Raw genomic sequence first — 18,231 nt, 5'->3', positions numbered from 1 at the left:
TTACTTAAGTGTAAGATCTTACTGATACTTTAGAAATGATGGGTAACACATCCAAATGCTTCAGCAGATGACCATTCAATAGAAATATAATGAATGACTGCCTGCTATCTGCCCAATGCCTACTAGGTGTTAGGTTCTTTAATTCAGTTCACTTATTTCCGTACAGATTTGGGTAACATCCAGGAAGATGCCAGTTATGAGGCTGAATGTTCTGGCAGCTTCAGAAAGCTGCATCATGTTCAGAGTAGCGCCTCTCATTATGCTACCCTAACTTCCATGATTATGGGATCATTTTATCATGAAGAGACTTTATAAGGTGTTTATTTTTTTCTTTTCCTTTTTAAAAATAGACAGGGTTTCACTCTGTCACCCTGGCTGGCACTCACTGCAGCCTTGACCTCCCAGGCTCAAGTGATCCTTCCACTCAGCCTCCCAAGTAACTGGGACCACAGGTACATGCCACCATGCCCAGCTAATTTTTTTATGCTTTGTAGAGACGGGGTCTCCCTACGTTACCCAGACTGGTCTGTAACTCCTGGGCTCAAGCAATCATCTCGCCTTGGCCTCCTAAAGTGCTGGAATTACAAATATGAGCTGTTGCACTGGGCCAAAGTGTTTTTTTGTACTGCTAGCAAAAAGGACAAAGCCTAAGACAAGCTCATCTTATATGGAACTTTATAGTTTAGTAAGATTCCTATATATTTCTTTGCCATTTACTTCATTTTATTCCATTTCATTATGACTTCATTATGAAATGGAATCAGTAAAATGGCAGAATACCACAGTTTCTCTGGAGGTATAAAGTGTAAGGTGTGTTTCAAATGATCTTTGGCTGCTGCATCATCATCATAGTTACCGTTTATTGAGTATTTACTATGTGTCAGACACTGGGCAAGCTCTTTAAATCCCAAGAATTATGAAACACAAATGTACCTCCAGCTGCACACTCACATGTGTATGCACACATGCAAACACAGATACACACAAACACACACACACACACACACACACACACACACACACCCCGGCCCAGTTACATAGTCACCACATCTGAAGCACAGATGAAGTAATGAAACGCAGTTTATGTTTAGGGCAGCTTTTGGTGTCACAAACTGCAATTCTGTTTAGATGCTCATCTGATTTAGCAGCTGTACTTTCAGGTGCCCCCTGACTTTGGAAGACATTTCTGTCAAACCCCCATCAAGAGTGTTACAGCCTGCTGAGCCAGTTTCTTCTTATCAAGCTACAGTTCTAAATATTTGTGAGAATATCCGAAGTCCCTGGGGACCAAGTCAGCTCCCTTGAACCAAGTGAGCTCCGTTGTGAAAACATGGGGGTTTCTAACAGTTCTCCTGAGCACATTGCAATTTATCAGTTTCTCTTTACAAAGCCTTCAAATAGAAGGTTACAGTGTTATCATGTTCATTCGTAACCTTTCAATTAAGTAATTCCAGCTGTATTCACTTGCCACGGCCTCTTTAGTCCCATCCTTAGGAGACTGCGAACTCCTGTCACTTATCATTGAGAAAGTATGGTATTTTATTCAGCCACATTTTTCTAAGACAGTGTATCCATTGCTATCAAATGATCAATGTCATGTTAAAGGAGTTTCTTAATAGCATACATTTAAATAGCTCGTCTTAATAGTCCAGCAAGCTCATAGGCTGTTTGTACAACATGCAAGGTTATATCAGATGCTACCCATTCAACTTTTGCTGTAAATTCACTGCATAGCTACTAATGATAGAAAAGGATTGATGATGGTGGGTGGGATTAACCTTGGCAGGAAAGAGAAGCAGTGTGATAGGGAACAGTTATAACTTCCGGAGGCACATTTGAAGATTAATTCAGATAGTAGCCAGAGGGCACAAGTGTTTTATTTCACCAAAAATGGAAAAAATAATTTTGTGTAACTTCTGTTGAATAAATAGCAAGATGCAAATGGCACGTGGCAAAATGTATTTCATGTTGCTTCTGATTTTCTCTTAATAGCGTCTGAATTGTTGAATTAAAACTCATGGATGCTTTTCGTAAATGAAATATATATATTTTACATTGTACTGGGTTGTTGATTTTTATGTTATAGTTACTAATACATACTCATTTCACATTTGGACAGATACAGCAGATGGTGTATCTCAGGAGCTCTTCTCTGCTGGCTTGGTGGATGGTCACGATGTAGTTATAGGTAAATTGTTTTTTAGTATGCACTGTCATTTTGTTGGTATATAAAATGGAAATGTGTTTGGAAGCAAAAGTGTTCATTAAGGAATAATTCACTCTGAATATTTGAAGAATTCTTCTTGAATTCTTATCTTTTATGTAGAAGTATATTTAAGAATCATGTTTGGACAGGTGCCATGGCTCATGCCTATAATCCCAGCACTTTGGGAGGCCAAGGTGGGTGGATCACCTGAGGTCAGGAGTTAGAGACAAGCCTGGCCTATTTGGTGAAACCCCGCCTCTACTGAAAATACAAAATTAGCTGGGCATGGGTCGTGCATGCCCATAGTCTCAGATACTTGGGAAGCTGGGGCAGGAGAATCTCTTGAACCTGGGAGGCGGAGGTTGCAGTGAGCCGAGATCGCACCATTGCACAACAAAAGTGAAACTCCGTCTCAAAAAAAAAAGGATCATATTTAATTTTCTTTTTTTCAAAAGCTCTTAATGTAATCCTGTCTCATGTATCTGGACATGATTTATCCAATGAGGAGCCTCATTTATTGGAAATATAACAAAGAACTCAGAAGACCCAAAAGTCCATGATGTAACAAAAATAAGATGCTATAAATTCTGTTCACTAAAGCATAGGAACCTTTGAAACCCTTACTCAGAGTTTCTATATTCTTTCTTTGGACACAGTTCTAATAAACTTAGAATTCGTTTTTTCAGCTCTCAGCAATATTCATTGTAAAATCTCAGGTTTGGATGGGAACTTAAAGATCATTCAGGCCAGTTCTTTCACTGTATAGATAAGGAAATGAATTCCTAAAGAGGTTCTGTGGTGTGTCCAGAGCCATGCAGCTGGGACGTGGCAGAACGATTTCACTTTGTGGGTCTTTCTGCCTCCTTTAGAATCATAAGATAGCTGTACAGAGATAGGGAGCCTGCTCAACATAGACTGCTGATAGGAGCAAGCAGCCACCCATAGACCTCCTGACAAAGCAAAGGACGCAGAAGAGTTCTAAGAGGCAGACAGCCATCTGAGAAAATATGTAGCCTGGTTCCACCTAGAGTGAGGGTGAATAGCTCCATGCTCTTCAGCAAATTCTGACTTTATAGAGATTTTATGATGTATAATGATAATAACCCTAACTAATCAAGGTTAGTTAGCATATTAATAATTATGTTAATATATTATATTATTAACTCTAATAACATTATTTAGGGGACTGTGTATTATGATAATGCCTTATTAAAAAATATTCAACTCAAAACTGATGTTTGAAATGACATGCTCCCCTTAAGTGATATGGTTTATGTTTGTTTTTGTTTTTGTTTTTTTGAAACAGGGTCTCACTCTGTCACCCAGGCTGGAATGCAGTGGTGTAATCTCGGCCCACTGCAACCTCCGCCTCCAGGTCCAGGCAATTCTCATGCCTCAACCTCCCGAGTAGCTTGGGACTACAGGCGTGTGCCACCATTCCTGGCTAATTTTTGTATTTTTAGTAGAGACAGGGTTTCGCCATGTTGGCCAGGCTGGTTTTGAACTCCTGACGTCAAGTGATCCACCTGCCTTGGCCTCCCAGAGTGCTGGGATTACAGGTGTGAGCCACTGCTCCCAGCCCCTTAAATGATATGTTTTAATTAAAAAAAAATAACTTATTCAAAATAAGTCCTTCCCCAATAACGCTGGAGTATGTGACTGAGAGGGAGTTTAAGGTAGATACACACACCTATCAGAATAATTTGTTCCTAGTAACTTTGGAATGTAAATCATTATAAAGTGAATTATTTTATGTAAATAAGAGGAATTGAGTTTATAGTGGGAGATTAGAATTCTGACTAAATACATAATATCCAGTATGTTCTTTATATACAATTGATACGTCATAAATGCAGATACAAAGATACCTTTATAATTAGAAAAAAATAGGCTTTTTCCCTATTGATTTTACATCAAGTGTTCACATAGATTTCACAATGAAGCTCTAACTCCTTTGCCAAGTGGCTCCATACATGAGGGGACACAGACATATTTTAAAGAAAAGTGACTTCACATGCATTTATGTGGTGTGAATGTGTATTCCCTTATATATCTTGTCTTTCACATTTTCCTTTACAATCTTGTGAGGTTTAAGGCCAGCTAAGTTCTCACCTAAGTTTTCTAATCAAATGTGAGAGGGAAGTTGAGAAAAAAGATTGATTCAACTTTGGTGTCTACTTTAAATTCTGTCTAAGAATTCATTATGTTAACCTACCAATTCCTTGATGAAGATGAACACTCTCCTTCATTAGAAAACATAAGTACACACTTTTGTGTCTTACTTTACCAGAAGAAATAGAACAGTTAATGGCTAGATCAGGAGACCCTGCAAAATATATTTTCCTTGCAGAGAGCTATGGTCCATATGCTAAGCATCCAGAATAGAAAATTAATCAAGTGAAAATGATAATCAGAAACTTCTTTGAAACACCTACTAATGTCTCCTATTGGGCAAGAAGCCAAGGATCAGATTGTTCTTTTATTGGAGTTGATCCTGGCAGGTGGCTGGGAACACAGAAAATAAGAGAGCTTCATGGAAAGGCGTTCGGTCACGTCGTCTGCATGGTCCTTGCTTCAGACCTGCAGTCAAGTTTAATGTACTTCTTTTTTTTGCCCCAGGCTCAGCTAAAGTTAAGAAGGTTTTATTGTTGTTGTTGTTGTTGAATTTTTAAAAGGAGGAAATTAGGAAATTAAGGCAGAGTTCATGTACAACTTATTGAGTGTGTTTTCAATACAATATATAACCAGAAAGCTTCTCTTTTTCTATGCCTTAGTTAATTATTCTTCTAAAAACTCTTCAGCTTGCCTTTTTTTCCCCTTCTTGGAGCTAAATCATTTCTATGTAGAAAGTGTTGGAGTAAGAACAGGCATATCTAATTCTTTTTGATATAGTAGCACTTAAAAATGCCTTACATGGGCCGGGCGCGGTGGCTCACGCCTGTAATCCCAGCACTTTGGGAGGCCGAGGCGGGCGGATCACAAGGTCAGGAGATCGAGACCACGGTGAAACCCCGTCTCTACTAAAAATTACAAAAAAATTAGCCGGGCGCGGTTGTGGGCGCCTGTAGTCCCAGCTACTCGGGAGGCTGAGGCAGGAGAATGGCGTGAACCCGGGAGGCGGAGCTTGCAGTGAGCCGAGATCGCGCCACTGCACTCCAGCCTGGGCTGGGTGACAGAGCGAGACTCCGTCTCAAAAAAAAAAAAAAAAAAAAAAAATGCCTTACATGGACATCACACTTAAGTGTTCACAGACAAGGTTTATGTATTTCATTTGATCATCACATCAATTCTATAAGGTAAAGAGGACAGGTTGTTTTAATCACTACGTTGCAGACTGAAAACTGAGGTCCAAAGAAGTGTCTAGACTGTTGCAACTGGTAATGGTCCTTGAGCTTGGGTCTTGTTGACTCCCTAGTGTTGACACTTTGCATATGATTTATACCTTCACCCTTAAAAAGTGGATCCAGGTAATTTTAAATGATGGTGGTTCTTGTGTCCCCTGGGAGAAAAATAGCTTTCCTTGTTTGTTTTTCCACGGACCAGTGGATGTTTTCTATTTTAATTGCTGATTATTTGACAAACTAATTTATTTGATCTTGTTCCCTCCAACCAATCCTGGCAAACCTGTACTCCCTCCCTCCTCATGTATTTCCCTCTTTACTGGATATGTCCTAGCATATGAATATGTTTTTATTTCTCTTATCTTCAGAAAGCCCTGTCTTTACCCCACCTCCCATTACAGCTATTTCTCTCCATCCCCTTACAGTTAAACTTATCAAAGACAATTGCCCTGGCTTTGATTCCTTTCTTATCACTGTCTCTTAAATCCACCTCAGTCAGACTTTCGACCGCCCTGCTCCACTCAAACTGTTCTTTTCAAAGCTGTACCTGGGGAAAACACACCTGCAAAAAAGGAGTGGCAGATGCACAGGTAGGCGTGGCTGGAGTGAGGGGAGAAAGAAGGATGGTAAAGGACACGTGGTCTGTGAATGGCTGCCGTGTTCCTAAACCTGAGGTTCATCCTCAGTCCTTATCATGCTTGACCTGTTGGCAGTACTGGGCGTAGTTGACAATGCCCTTCTCCATGATAAGCTTTTTCACTTGGTTTTAAGACTCCACCCTCTCCTAGTTCTCCCATCTTACTGGTATTTCCTTCTGTCTTTTTTGTTGGTTCCTCCTCATCTCTCTAACCTATAAATCTTGATGTGTCCAAGGACTCTTTCCTTAGATCTCCTCTCTTTCTCTACTTGCTCCTTTGCTGATCTTATCAGGTTTCATGGTATTAAATACCTTCCACTCTTTAACTCCCAAATTTATATCTTTGATCCAGACTTTTCTTTTGAATTCCAGACTTATATTCAGCTCTCCTTTTAACATCTTCACTTGGTAAGGTAATAGACATCCAAGATTTAGTCCACAGTTTCAAAATCCAGCCCCTGGTATTTCTTCCCAGCCGGCCCCTCTCAGGAATCTTAGACTCTTCATAGGCATCATCTCCAACTTCCCAGGTGCTCAGGCCAAAACCCTGGGCATTGTCCTTGACTTTTCTTTCTCTCGTACTTCACATCCAACCCATCTGAATGTGCCCAGGATCCTCCCTTTGCTTACCATCTCACATCCCATCCCGTTTCAAGCCCCTCTCAACTCCCACTTGAGTTCTTGTATTCATCCCTTTGCCGCCATCCCAGCTTCTGTCCTTGCCTCCCTTCAGCCTGTTCTCATCTCAGCAGCCAGAAATCCAGGTAAAGTAATCACATGCAAAAGGCCACATATGGTGTGATTCCATTTATATGAAATGTCCAGAGTAGGCAAATCCATAGAGTCAGAAAGCAGAAGAGTGGTTGCCAGGGGCTGGCAATGAGTGGGGCAGGGGAGTGACTACTAAGTATGGCATTTCTTTTTGGGGTGATGAAAATGTTCTGGAATTAGAAGTAGTAATGGCTACATAACCTTGTGACTTTACTGAAAACCACTGAATCGTGCATTTTAAGGTGCGAACTTTATAATATGTGACTTTTAGTTCAGTTTTTAAAAAGTAAGCCAGATTGTGTTCAGAGTTCAATCAAAACTCTGCAGTGGCTCTAACCCACAATCGCCATGGCCTCCAGTCCTCTGCACTGTGTCCCCTCTCACTTCTCAAATGTCTCCTCCTCTCCTGCTCTTCCCCTTGCTCACCCCACCCCAGCCACCCCAGCTGTTGAACTTGCTCTTCTTCCAGGACACTCCTTCTTTAGGGCCATATATGCCCACCCCCCGGTGCTTAAATATTGCCTTCACAAAAGGGTCTCCCTGAGCAGCCATCCCCAACTCTCTACCCTCGCACACCATCCCCAACTCTCTACCCTCTTTCTTATTTCGTTATTCTACCTAATATCTCCCTATTCAGTAGCCTGTATGTTTCATTTATTTATTTTGTCAGCTATATAGGACTTCCCTTTGAGCATCAGTTTTTTAAGGCCAGAATTTTAATCTCTTTTGTTAACTGCCACATTCCCAGTGCCCTAAACTGCATTTCACATAGTAGGCCCTTCATAAACATTTGTTAGAGATAAACAAATCCCATTTTGATATATACAGATATATCATAACATTTACTTCAGAAACAAAGGATACTTTGAGTTATAGGATTCTAGCGTTTTAAGAATTTTGCTTTCAAGGTTGCAAAATTCAACGTATTTGCAAATATGAAATAACTTCACCTCAGGAAAGCTGTGTAAAGAAAGAGCCCAGTTTACATCGAGGTTTGAATGATTTCTTACATGTGTATTTTTTCAGCTTCTATAATATAAAATAACCAACATTTAAATAGATTAAAAATCTGTTTCTTTCCTATCAGCATTTTCTTTCGAATTGGAGTAAATGCTTACAACATTGTGAAAAGGCTGAAAAAGCAGTAGCATATGTTATGGAGCAGTGAATGTTATGAGTTTTACTAGAATATGGCAAACACAGGTTACAAAAAGTCTTCAATACCTAGCTTCAGGGTAGCCTAACTTTAGTGTGCCAGCCTTTGCAAAGCAGAGTCTGGATTGAAGAAGGGCCAGTATAGTGACATGAAGTGATTGCTTTCGAGCAGAAGCAAAGCAGTGCAGAAATTAAATGTGCTGTTTGTAGACTGAAATCATAAGCCCACTTCACTTGTGCTTAAACTCAGCACTACCTTGGGCAAGAAACAGGAAACATTCTTAGGCTTTGTGTAAATAGCCGTTGATAAGATTGGCAAGGCCTCCTGGGTGGGTGTTGGTTTAAAAACGTTTTCAAGATGAAAAACTAGAGGACATGCATGCATAAATTTGCTTATCTTGCCTGGCTGGGTTGGCTGACAAATGGAAAGAGACCAAATCTGAGTGCCTATTATTCTAGTTGTTTCAGAGGATTCCCAAGGATGAGTGATAATGAGACAGCAGAGAAACTCATTGTTTCCTTTGCTTCCTGGTGAAAAAAACAGCCGGCCAGAAGTAAGTTTTCTCTGAAATGGAAGCACAGGGGGAAAAATGCAAAACACAAAATTCATATGTACAAAAGAAAACAGAAGCTCTAAGTTCTCTCCAGACTTTGTGATATAAATTTTTGAGGAATTAGTTTAGTAAGTTTTAACCCTCAGCTATGGAAGAAGGAACACCAGTGGGTATGTTAGGCTAAGCAGTTATGTGTCCTGCTTACCAACTCCTACAAAGCTGCTGAACTCCAATCTGCACGGCTCAATACAGAGGCCAGGGTTTGACTGTGTGTATACACAGGAAGAGAAGCTGCTTGTCAGATGCCTTCCAGAAAGGTGCCCACTGACTGCCCTTCGCTGCGTTTTTATACCATCCTTTTTCTAGCCTTGTAGCAACATATGTCTATTTCTTTAAGTGGAGTTTAGAACCAGATGTTGGAATTTCTGTTTCCTGAGAAGGGAGCTGTCTGCCTGCATTCACTTCTACAGTTTTCCTTTGACGGATTTTGAGCATCACTGACTAGTTGTCACTGGAAGGAAAATTTACTTTAGTGATAGATGTTCCCAAAGCCCTCTCAGTAGACTTAGACCTATTGTTCATGCCCCATGGGATGCTCTTTTCCTGCACATGAAGAATCATGTTTAAAACCTGTCTGCCTGCAAGACTTACCATACATGTCACCATCATGAAGCCTCCTCTGCTGCCCGACACCCCACTCCTTGCACAGTTTGGAGGACAGCTTTTCCTTGTCTAGAATGCCAGAGAACCATATTTTTACCAACTCAAGACATATGGCTTTCATCCTGCTGTACTGCTGCGTGCTTGCCTTCCGTTGTGTGGAGGCTGGAGACATCTTTAGGGCAACGCTTGTCTTCTATGTTATTGCATCACTAGCATTGTTGACACACATAGGCATTTAATATATATGTCGGATAAATGAATGCATTGTATACCATTTGCAAATTCAGTACTGGATTATTGCATGAGTTGATGATTTGGATAATGTAAATATTGTTGTATCTTCCAAAAAAGAAATAGTAATTCACTGTGATTGATTTTTTTCCCTCCCTGCTTTTTCCCATGTTCCTTTCCTTTCTCTTAGAAATTGACTTGTCACATGACTTTTGAGTCTGGTCTCTTGGGAAAAGAATATGTTTTGTCTCGACAGCCTTCTGGTCAGGCATGGTAGCTCACGCCTGTAATCCTAGCACTTTGTGAGGCTGAGGCAAGTGGATCACTTGATGTCAGGAGTTTGAGACCAGCCAGGCCAACATGGAGAAACTTTGTCTCTACTGAAAATACAAAAATTAGCTGGATGTGGTAGGGCACACCTGTAATCCCAGCTACTTAGGAGGCTGAGGCAGGATAATTGCTTGAACCCGGGAGGCAGAGATTGCAGTGAGCTGAAATTGCACCACTGCACTCCAGCCTGGGTGACAGAGCGAGCCTCTGTCTCAAAAAAATATATATATAGAGAGAGAGACAGGGCCTTCTGTCCCCTAGTGCTTGCTAAGGTTAAGTATTCTGAGTGTCTCTCAAAGTATGAGCTGTAAGTTGCCTGTCTTATCTGGGATGCTTACTAAAAATGCACGTTTCTGGGTTCCAGCCCAGAGATACAGCATCAGCTGTCTTTGGGCAGAGTGTGGAAAAAAAAATCTGTTTTCAGCAGGTATCCCAAGTGATTCTCATACACACTGGAATTTCATAGTCACTTTATTTATTTTTTTATTTTTGAGACGGAGTCTCACTCTGTCACCCAGGCTGGAGTACAGTGGCGCAATCTCACCTCACTGCAAGCTCCACCTCCCGGGTTCACACCATTCTCCTGCCTCAACCTCCTGAGTAGCTAGGACTACAGACGCCCGCCACCACGCCCAGCTAATTTTTTTGTATTTTTAGTAGAGACGGGGTTTCACCGTGTTAGCCAGGATGGTCTCAATCTCCTGATTTCGTGATCCACCCACCTCGGCCTCCCAAAGTGCTGGGATTACAGGCGTGAGTCACCGTGCCCGGCCCATAGTCACTTTATTTTATGCTTATAGTAATCTTTGGAGATACCTTTAGCTCATTTCATCATCTATACCTTTTTCCCAGTCTCACTAATCTCCTTTGCTTTTCTCCCTTACTTGATTCTCTGCTGTCTTTAGGAGTCTGTTTTAAAACTGTGCCAGTTAACTTTCAAAAATCATGTTTATGTGTATAAATGGTGTAGATGCCACATATATGGCATTGGTATAAATTTTTACCAAAATGAGTAGTTACAGTTTTGATTAAAACTAACATTGCTGCTCAGGAGGCAGTGGATCCTCCAGATGGCCTTCAGCTTTTATTTCTCTACAAAATGGCAAAGTATGCTTAGGCTCTCAAGTATGGGAGCAACAGAATCTCTCTGCTCAGTCATGAGCATATGGTTAGATGTGCGAAGTGCTCTGTTCTTCCTGCTATAGTCAGGGATATTTAAGTCTGTTATGAGTGATCCACAATTTACTGAGCAGCAGTTCACTTTCACGACGACAGTCTTGGAAAACAGTGAACATATTTCATCTCATATTCATTTCAGTGATTATGCTGTGATATTCACTGATACTGACTTTCAGTGAAGAAAAACATTCATTATTAAAATAGTGTCTTTATTACACAACTGTACTATGATTTTGAAATGGTGACAGGTAATAAAGGAAGAAAACTCCTTAAGCCCTTTCTGGATTTAGACAGGCTTGTGGTTAGTTGAATGATGTCAATAAATACAGCTGAGTGATTCCTGATTAAAAGTTGTCTGTGTGTTAAGTTTAATATCTTAGGGAATGAAGACTATAAGTACTTTGGGGGTGCTGTGCTGATTACTTTTCTTATATATTTTTACCAGACATAAATGTTGACCTGTTAGATATGATGTAAGGTTTCTGTTTTCAAAAAGGCACCACTGCCTGTTTGATTGTAGCTCATTGCTCTTGGTTTCCCAATTATCTTTCCTTTCTTTAAAAAGAAATCTTTATTGAGGTATAATATTTATTCCCAAATAGAAAAATTGGACATTAATATTAAAAACTGGCAAAATTATATTTTGAATATTCACAAATGATAGGCTGGACTATCTAATATAAAAGTATCATCCACGTTGTATGATAATTTTAATTCCATTCAGATGAATAACTACCATTTCTAGATGAGATAAGATATTCAGCAGTTGGGCCAGACATGGTGGCTCAAGCCTGTAATCCCAGCACTTTGGGGGCCCGTGGCAGGTGGATCAACTATGATATATATTAACATATCATAGTTGCACAGGAGTTCAAGACCAGCCTGACCAACATGGTGAAACCCCGTCTCTACTAAAAATACAAAAATTAGCTGGTGGTGCTTGCCTGTAATCCCAGCTACTCAGGAGACTGAGGCAAGAGAATCACTTGAACCCGGGAGGCGGAGGTTGCAGTGAGCCAAGATTGTGCCACTGCACTCCAGCCTGGGCCACAGAGTGAGACTCCGTCTCAAAAAAAAAAAAAAGGATACTCAGGAATTGAACTCTTGAGAGGTGGTAGAATCACAGTGTTGCTTTAAACATCCAAAGAGCTGTTTTCTCTGCAAAATGCTGGGAACCAGGCCCGAATAAATGTGCAGTGAGAACACATGTGCACACACACACAAACACAAACATAAGCACAGACCGAGCACACAGATTCAGCATTAGTTTGATCACATACCTATGGGTTACTATGTATTTTTTGAAGTTTATTTAAGAACAAGAGAAAGACAGACTAAAGTAAAAATGCATAGAATTCTTGCTTTGACAGAATATCATTTTTTAAAATCTGATAAAAGCACAAGAAAGTGCCCATCCTCCTCAGCGCCAAATTCAAAAGAATTAAGTGGGAGAAAGAATTCCTAGAAAACTAAATCAGAAGCTTAAGCTGTGATGTCCACTCATAGGATTGAATCCTCTGCCAGCCCAGCCACTCCCTGTGCTTATCTATCTGCAGATTCTAACACAGAATGACCAGCTATCCAGGAAAGACCTGTCATTTGTAAAGAACTTCTGATTTGGGGATGGGGAAAAGGAGGGATTGAAAAGTACCTTTCAAAATGTGGGCAAATGTTATTTCCAAGAAGTTCTAGCATAAAATGACATCTGTAATTTCCCCAAAGACGTTCTCAGTTTCTGTGTCACATGATTATGATTCATTGCAGCAGTAAACCACACCATAAGCCCTGATTTTCTAATTAACTTCGTTGCTTTGTATTTAGTTAGGAGTTGTATATCCTCTTTAAAACCACTAGTACAGAGATAGAATCCAATTAAGACCTGTACTTAACTTCACTTGGGTGAAACAAGAGCTTGCCAGTGGATTAGTCGTAGATATCTACTAAGTCAGTAGAGTCTTCCTTTTTTCAATTACTTTAGATTGCCCTTTTTAAATTTATGTTAATCTGTCCTTTAACTCCAGAATCAAATATGCTTGAAGATTACACTCAGTCTCGCCACACTTTCTGATCAGTCCCTACTTACAACAGAAATGTATTTCTAGTGGAAGTAAAGTAGGCTTACTTTGGTGCAGGAAACCTAGTCTTTGTGATGACTTACATTTTTCTAACATTACCAAGTGTGTAGGATTTAAATTAAATGGCTCTTTTGTTGAACAGTCTACTTGTTAATAGCCTGACAGGCAAGTCTCCCAGTCCCAGATGAAATCTCTCTGCTGTTTTTTTACTTCATTGGTTAAAATAAAAGAGAAGTCACTGCCTCATGATTTCTTATATAACAGGTAATACCGTTCTTGTTTGCCCAATCAAAAAAATGTGAAAGCTAAGGAAGAAAACTAAATCAATATTTTTTAAATCATTGTGGGCTTATAATCACTATTTTGGCTCCATGTCTAGTTATAATCTTAAATTTGATCCTGCATCTTATATTTGGTTATTTTTTTTTTTTTAAAGAGGACTTTCTTGCCAGTCCCAAGAAAGCCTAGTTCTTAATCTTGCACTGCTTAAGTTTAGCATCCAAAAGGTTGTGTAAAAATACGTTTACCCCAGATTCATTTTAAAACAAGGAAAAATCTTGACTGATCACCTGCTGATACATTTAGAAACTTGTCTTTGTCATCAGGTTTATACTGTCCCCATTGTATTGTCAACATTTGTGCCCAATTTTGTTCTCACTCTCTTTTTTTTTTTTTTTTTTGGTGTCTTCTCAGATTGATATATCATAGTTGCACACAGTTGGGGGATACATGTGATACTTTCCAGTTTCATTCTGGGGCTAATGTTTTTCAGAATCAACCACTATACTGCATAACCCACGGTAACCATTCCATAAAAGAAAATTTTCTTGCCAGATTCTGTGTCTGCTGAGCTATAGAACCAGATAGCAGGAATTCTTAGTCAGGAAACCATGTGAACAGCTATAGGTGCAAATGCATGGGCCTGGCCAGTGTACCCTTCTGACACAAGTAAAGAAGGAGCTGTCCATTAAACTTGAGAAATAGATTTAATGCCTTAATTTTTATTCTTGTAGAATTTGGTCAGTGATGAGAGGTTTGTTACTCAAAATCAGACCATCAGATTCAAAGCATCTTTTCAGTAATACGACCCTTGGAGGGCTAATTTATTACAGTTTCTGAGACTCCTTACCAGTTTGTGATTGTTGACTGGATTTTCAGAAAGTCATTATGCTCATGGCTCATTTCTTCATTGGATGAATAGATCTGGGGTCAAGATTGTGCTGTCAGAGCTCTGCACTTTCTTGTCTTTCTGTGATATGTAGGGTCAGAAGGATAAGAAAGGACATCTGAATTGCTTAACCACTGCCCTGACATTTCCAGGGTTGGCTATCAATTCCTCACATATCCTTCTAACTATTTTGCCTCTAATTCTTGTATTTGTTCATGGTATTGAGTAATAAGATGAGAGTAGCATACAGTGGGAACTCAGTGTCTAACAGAAAGGTAGTATACAGGTTAGAAGACATGATTTGGACAGCATTACTCCAGGGAAGCATAAAAATGCTATTGGTTATTCTGACTAATGGGCTTCTCAGCCTCTGGCACTGTACACTTGCTGGAGCTCTCAGGATTTCTTTTAAAAAGAAAAAGAAAAATTGGCTCTTTTCTTTAGTGCTCATGAAAATTTTTATTAGATAAGGAATGAATATGAGAAATTAATTTTTGATATTTTTTCACGATGAACTTTTTATGTCAAAATATAGAACTCTGCACTTAGAGTAACTCTGAACAGTGGCTTTAGGTGTTCAATTAGCAATAATTAAATGTAAGTTTAATCTTATAGGCAAAATCTGAAATATCCATACAATTCAACCGTTTGCAGGCTAAATAGTTATTAGCCAGTAATAACACGTATTCCCCTGGGATATTATTGAGAGTCCCCCAAGGGATGTCCTAGGGGTCCTTAAATGACTTTGTCAGTGCTGCTTACCATGTGGTGGTCTCACTAGCTCCCTGCCCAAAAGACTACTTGAAGAAGGCTGACCTGTATCACCAGCCAGTGTGAGGACACCAGTGCCCGCAAGGGGAGTGCTGCTTCCAGAAGGTCACAGGGCACTACCTGTGTGGGGCCAGAGTGGTACCTGCTTCCATGCAGAAGTAGGGGGAGGAGCTTTCTACCACTGTTTGTCATCCAGGCCCTTAAGCAACTGTACTTCATTCATTCATTCAATAAATAAAGCATCTCAGGCCAGGCGCAGTGGTTCACGCCTGTAATCCCAGCACTTTGGGAGGCCGAGGTGGGTGGATCTCGAGGTCAGGAGATTGAGACCATCCTGGCGAACACCGTGAAACCCTGTCTCTACTAAAAATACAAAAAAATTAACCAGGCGTGGTGGCAGGCGCCTGTAGTCCCAACTACTCGGGTGGCTGAGGCAGGAGAATGATGTGAACCCAGGAGGCGGAGCTTGCAGTGAGCCGAGATCGCACAACTGCACCCCAGCCTGGGCCACAGAGCGAGACTCCATCTCAAAAAAAAAAAAAATAAATAAATAAAGCATCTCATCTACTGTGTGCTGTGTACACCTGATTAACAAAACAGGGTCATTGCCCTCAGGAAGCTTGCAGTCCAACTCTAAAGGCAGACCTTAGACAAGTCAGTATACAGGTGTCAGTGAAATTACAAATTATGAGAAGCATTCTGAAGGAAAAATGGTGTGCTATAAAGAAAGACAATAATGAGAAAACATGGGATCTTCATCTAATTCAAGAGCAAGGGAAGCCCCTCTGAGGGAGACATTTGAATGAAGTCGTAGATAGGTGTATCCATGCTGGGCATGTGCAGAAACAATGGATTTTGTAAAAGCTGACCAGTATGGCTAGAACAGGTGAATGAGGAGGGGGGATTGGGCATAAGGATGGGGAGGGGGCAGGGGCCAGATCACAAAGGACCTTGTGAAGAGCCATTAGCCGTAATGACTTGCAAAAACTGAATCCTAGTCTTTCAACTGGATTGGGTCCCTTTGTAGATAAAGTATAAATCTTGTGCCGCTAGCCTTTTTCCTCTCCAAGAGGGCAAATAAATGCTTTCCTTCAGACACATTTCATTAGACTACTTTGCTGCCTGAATTTGATTTTCCTTTGACTGAGGTGAGTAGGAACCATGGAGAGACAAGAAAATAGTACTGGAGGACTTGAGAAATAAAAGCTGAGATGATGTCCCAGTGTTCTGGGTTCATTTATGTGCAAGGACATTGAAAAGTGATTTGTAATTGAATGTTTGGGGGCCAGGAGGACTGCAGAGATACCTTCCAGTAATTCTGAATCCAATTATTTTATCAAAAGGAAATTAGGATTCCTAGAAAAGGAAAAAAACAAAAAACCAACTTAGGCATTAATCACGGACCTCTTGTTTATATTAATCGGTAACCAAAGGGCCTTCACTTCATGTATATTCCCAAAACAGATGAAATATATTTCTATTTCATAATATTGCCTTATTCTCACACAAATTATGGTGTGGGCTAACGTAGCACTACACACACAGTAGAACTATTATCATTATAATAGAGTACAGAATACATAAAATATTCATGTTCATTGGACTAAAGCAAACCTGCCATTTCAAGTCCATTAATTGCAGTCGAATTAGTGAATATTTTTTCAGGGACTAACATTCTAATTATCTAAATTAAAGTGAACATTCAAGTGGCTTCAAGTTCAGAATGCAGGTGCAGTAAAGTAAATTCTTGTTTAGCTAACCTTTGTCCTGGTGAACCGGATACAGGGCTGGAACAGTGTTCTCCCGCAGTGGTGATTTCTGGAGTGGGAGTGTTTAAGCATTGGTAAAGCCATCTGATAGTTCTGGTCATTCCTTCATTTTTTTTTTAGCCCTCCCTTTAATTAGGTTTATCCTCTATGTAATACTTTCTTTTAAGGGAAAGAGTTTTACAATCTTCTGAGGAATAGAGGTAACAAAAACAGAATGGTGTAGAAATTATTATACAGCACTGCAGCCTCCGTTAAATACCATCCCCACAATTCTTTAAAATTGTTGGTTTCAGATTGGTTTGTTATGGTTGAATTTTAGTAAAATCAGTTTTTCTATGTCTCATGACACAGAAATTATACAGCATTGCAGTCTCGATTAAATACCTCCCCCCACAATTCTTTAAATCTCTGGTTTCAGATTGGTTGGTTATGGATGAATGTTAGTAAAATCAGTTTTTCTATGTCTGTTTTGAGGTGCTGTATGACTCTCCATATTGTATACTCCTTTTTGTGATTAACTTTTTAAAATATCCCCATCTTATTTCTTAGATTTTTAGGATCTGAAACTGCTGTAGAGCTCCTGTGGTGTAGGGAAGGAACACAGGTTTTAAAATCAGATGGCTGCAGGTTCAAATCCCAGCTCTGTCAGTGAAGATATGTGAGTTTGGGAAGTTAGTTCATCTCTATAGGCCTTCAGTTTCCCCCTTACCCTAGAGTGACCCACTTAACTCATGGAATGCTTATGAGAATTACTGGATTACATGAAGGGGTTAGTGGAATGCCTGGCCTCCAGGAGGCACTCAGTAGGTGGCAGTTCTTCCCTTTTTCCATTTTGAAGTCAATTCACCTGGCCTCCTATCGAACATCAAGCTTCTTTTACAAAATACCATATCAGTCAGAGAATATAAAGCAACGCTGCAGTTTCCTCAAATACAGTGAGACCCAGACTCCTGGCAGAGAATGGGGTAGAAATTCCACGTAGGGAAGAACGACTGAACCACTGCTGTCCTACTTATAGTCCACAAGACTCACTGTGTTTGCCTCTGCCACCTCCACTCTAGCAGTGGGAAAACCTTCTCCCATTACTTCTCTGGCCCAAAGAGAGCTGGAAAGTGGTGTAATAATAACAAAATGAATACAGACACTCAGAAGGGAGTAGGCAACTAGATAAATTGATCTAACCAAATAGTTCACTTGTAGTGAGCCTGGAGGTAACTCTAGGGATACCTCCTGGTTTAGTTTTCTGTCTGCTTCCCTGTAACCGAAGTGACCCTTTCTTACTGCCTGGGAGGACCGTCCAGCCTCAAAGTCTAGACCTAAGGGGAGAGTCTGAGAGAGAAATGCAAATCCCCTTGTCCTCCTCAGGCCCTCCCTTTGCACT

The 18,231-nt window shown here is 40.3% G+C and overlaps 1 protein-coding gene across 1 annotated transcript in view; it reads left to right on the top strand.

Annotated features, from left to right (window-relative positions):
- Positions 1-18,231, top strand: part of STK39 (serine/threonine kinase 39) — a 293,026-nt gene that overhangs the window by 232,385 nt on the left and 42,410 nt on the right. The window contains exon 16 of the mRNA XM_001102299.5: positions 2,120-2,188. Coding sequence (XP_001102299.3) covers positions 2,120-2,188 — 69 coding nt within the window. The remainder of the gene's footprint in view (positions 1-2,119; positions 2,189-18,231) is intronic.

The sequence above is a fragment of the Macaca mulatta genome, chromosome 12 (assembly GCF_049350105.2).
Source record: "Macaca mulatta isolate MMU2019108-1 chromosome 12, T2T-MMU8v2.0, whole genome shotgun sequence".
In the NCBI taxonomy this organism is placed as follows: domain Eukaryota; kingdom Metazoa; phylum Chordata; class Mammalia; order Primates; family Cercopithecidae; genus Macaca; species Macaca mulatta.
The sequence above is the reverse complement of the archived record's forward strand: the minus strand, read 5'-3'. Positions and strand labels throughout refer to the sequence as shown.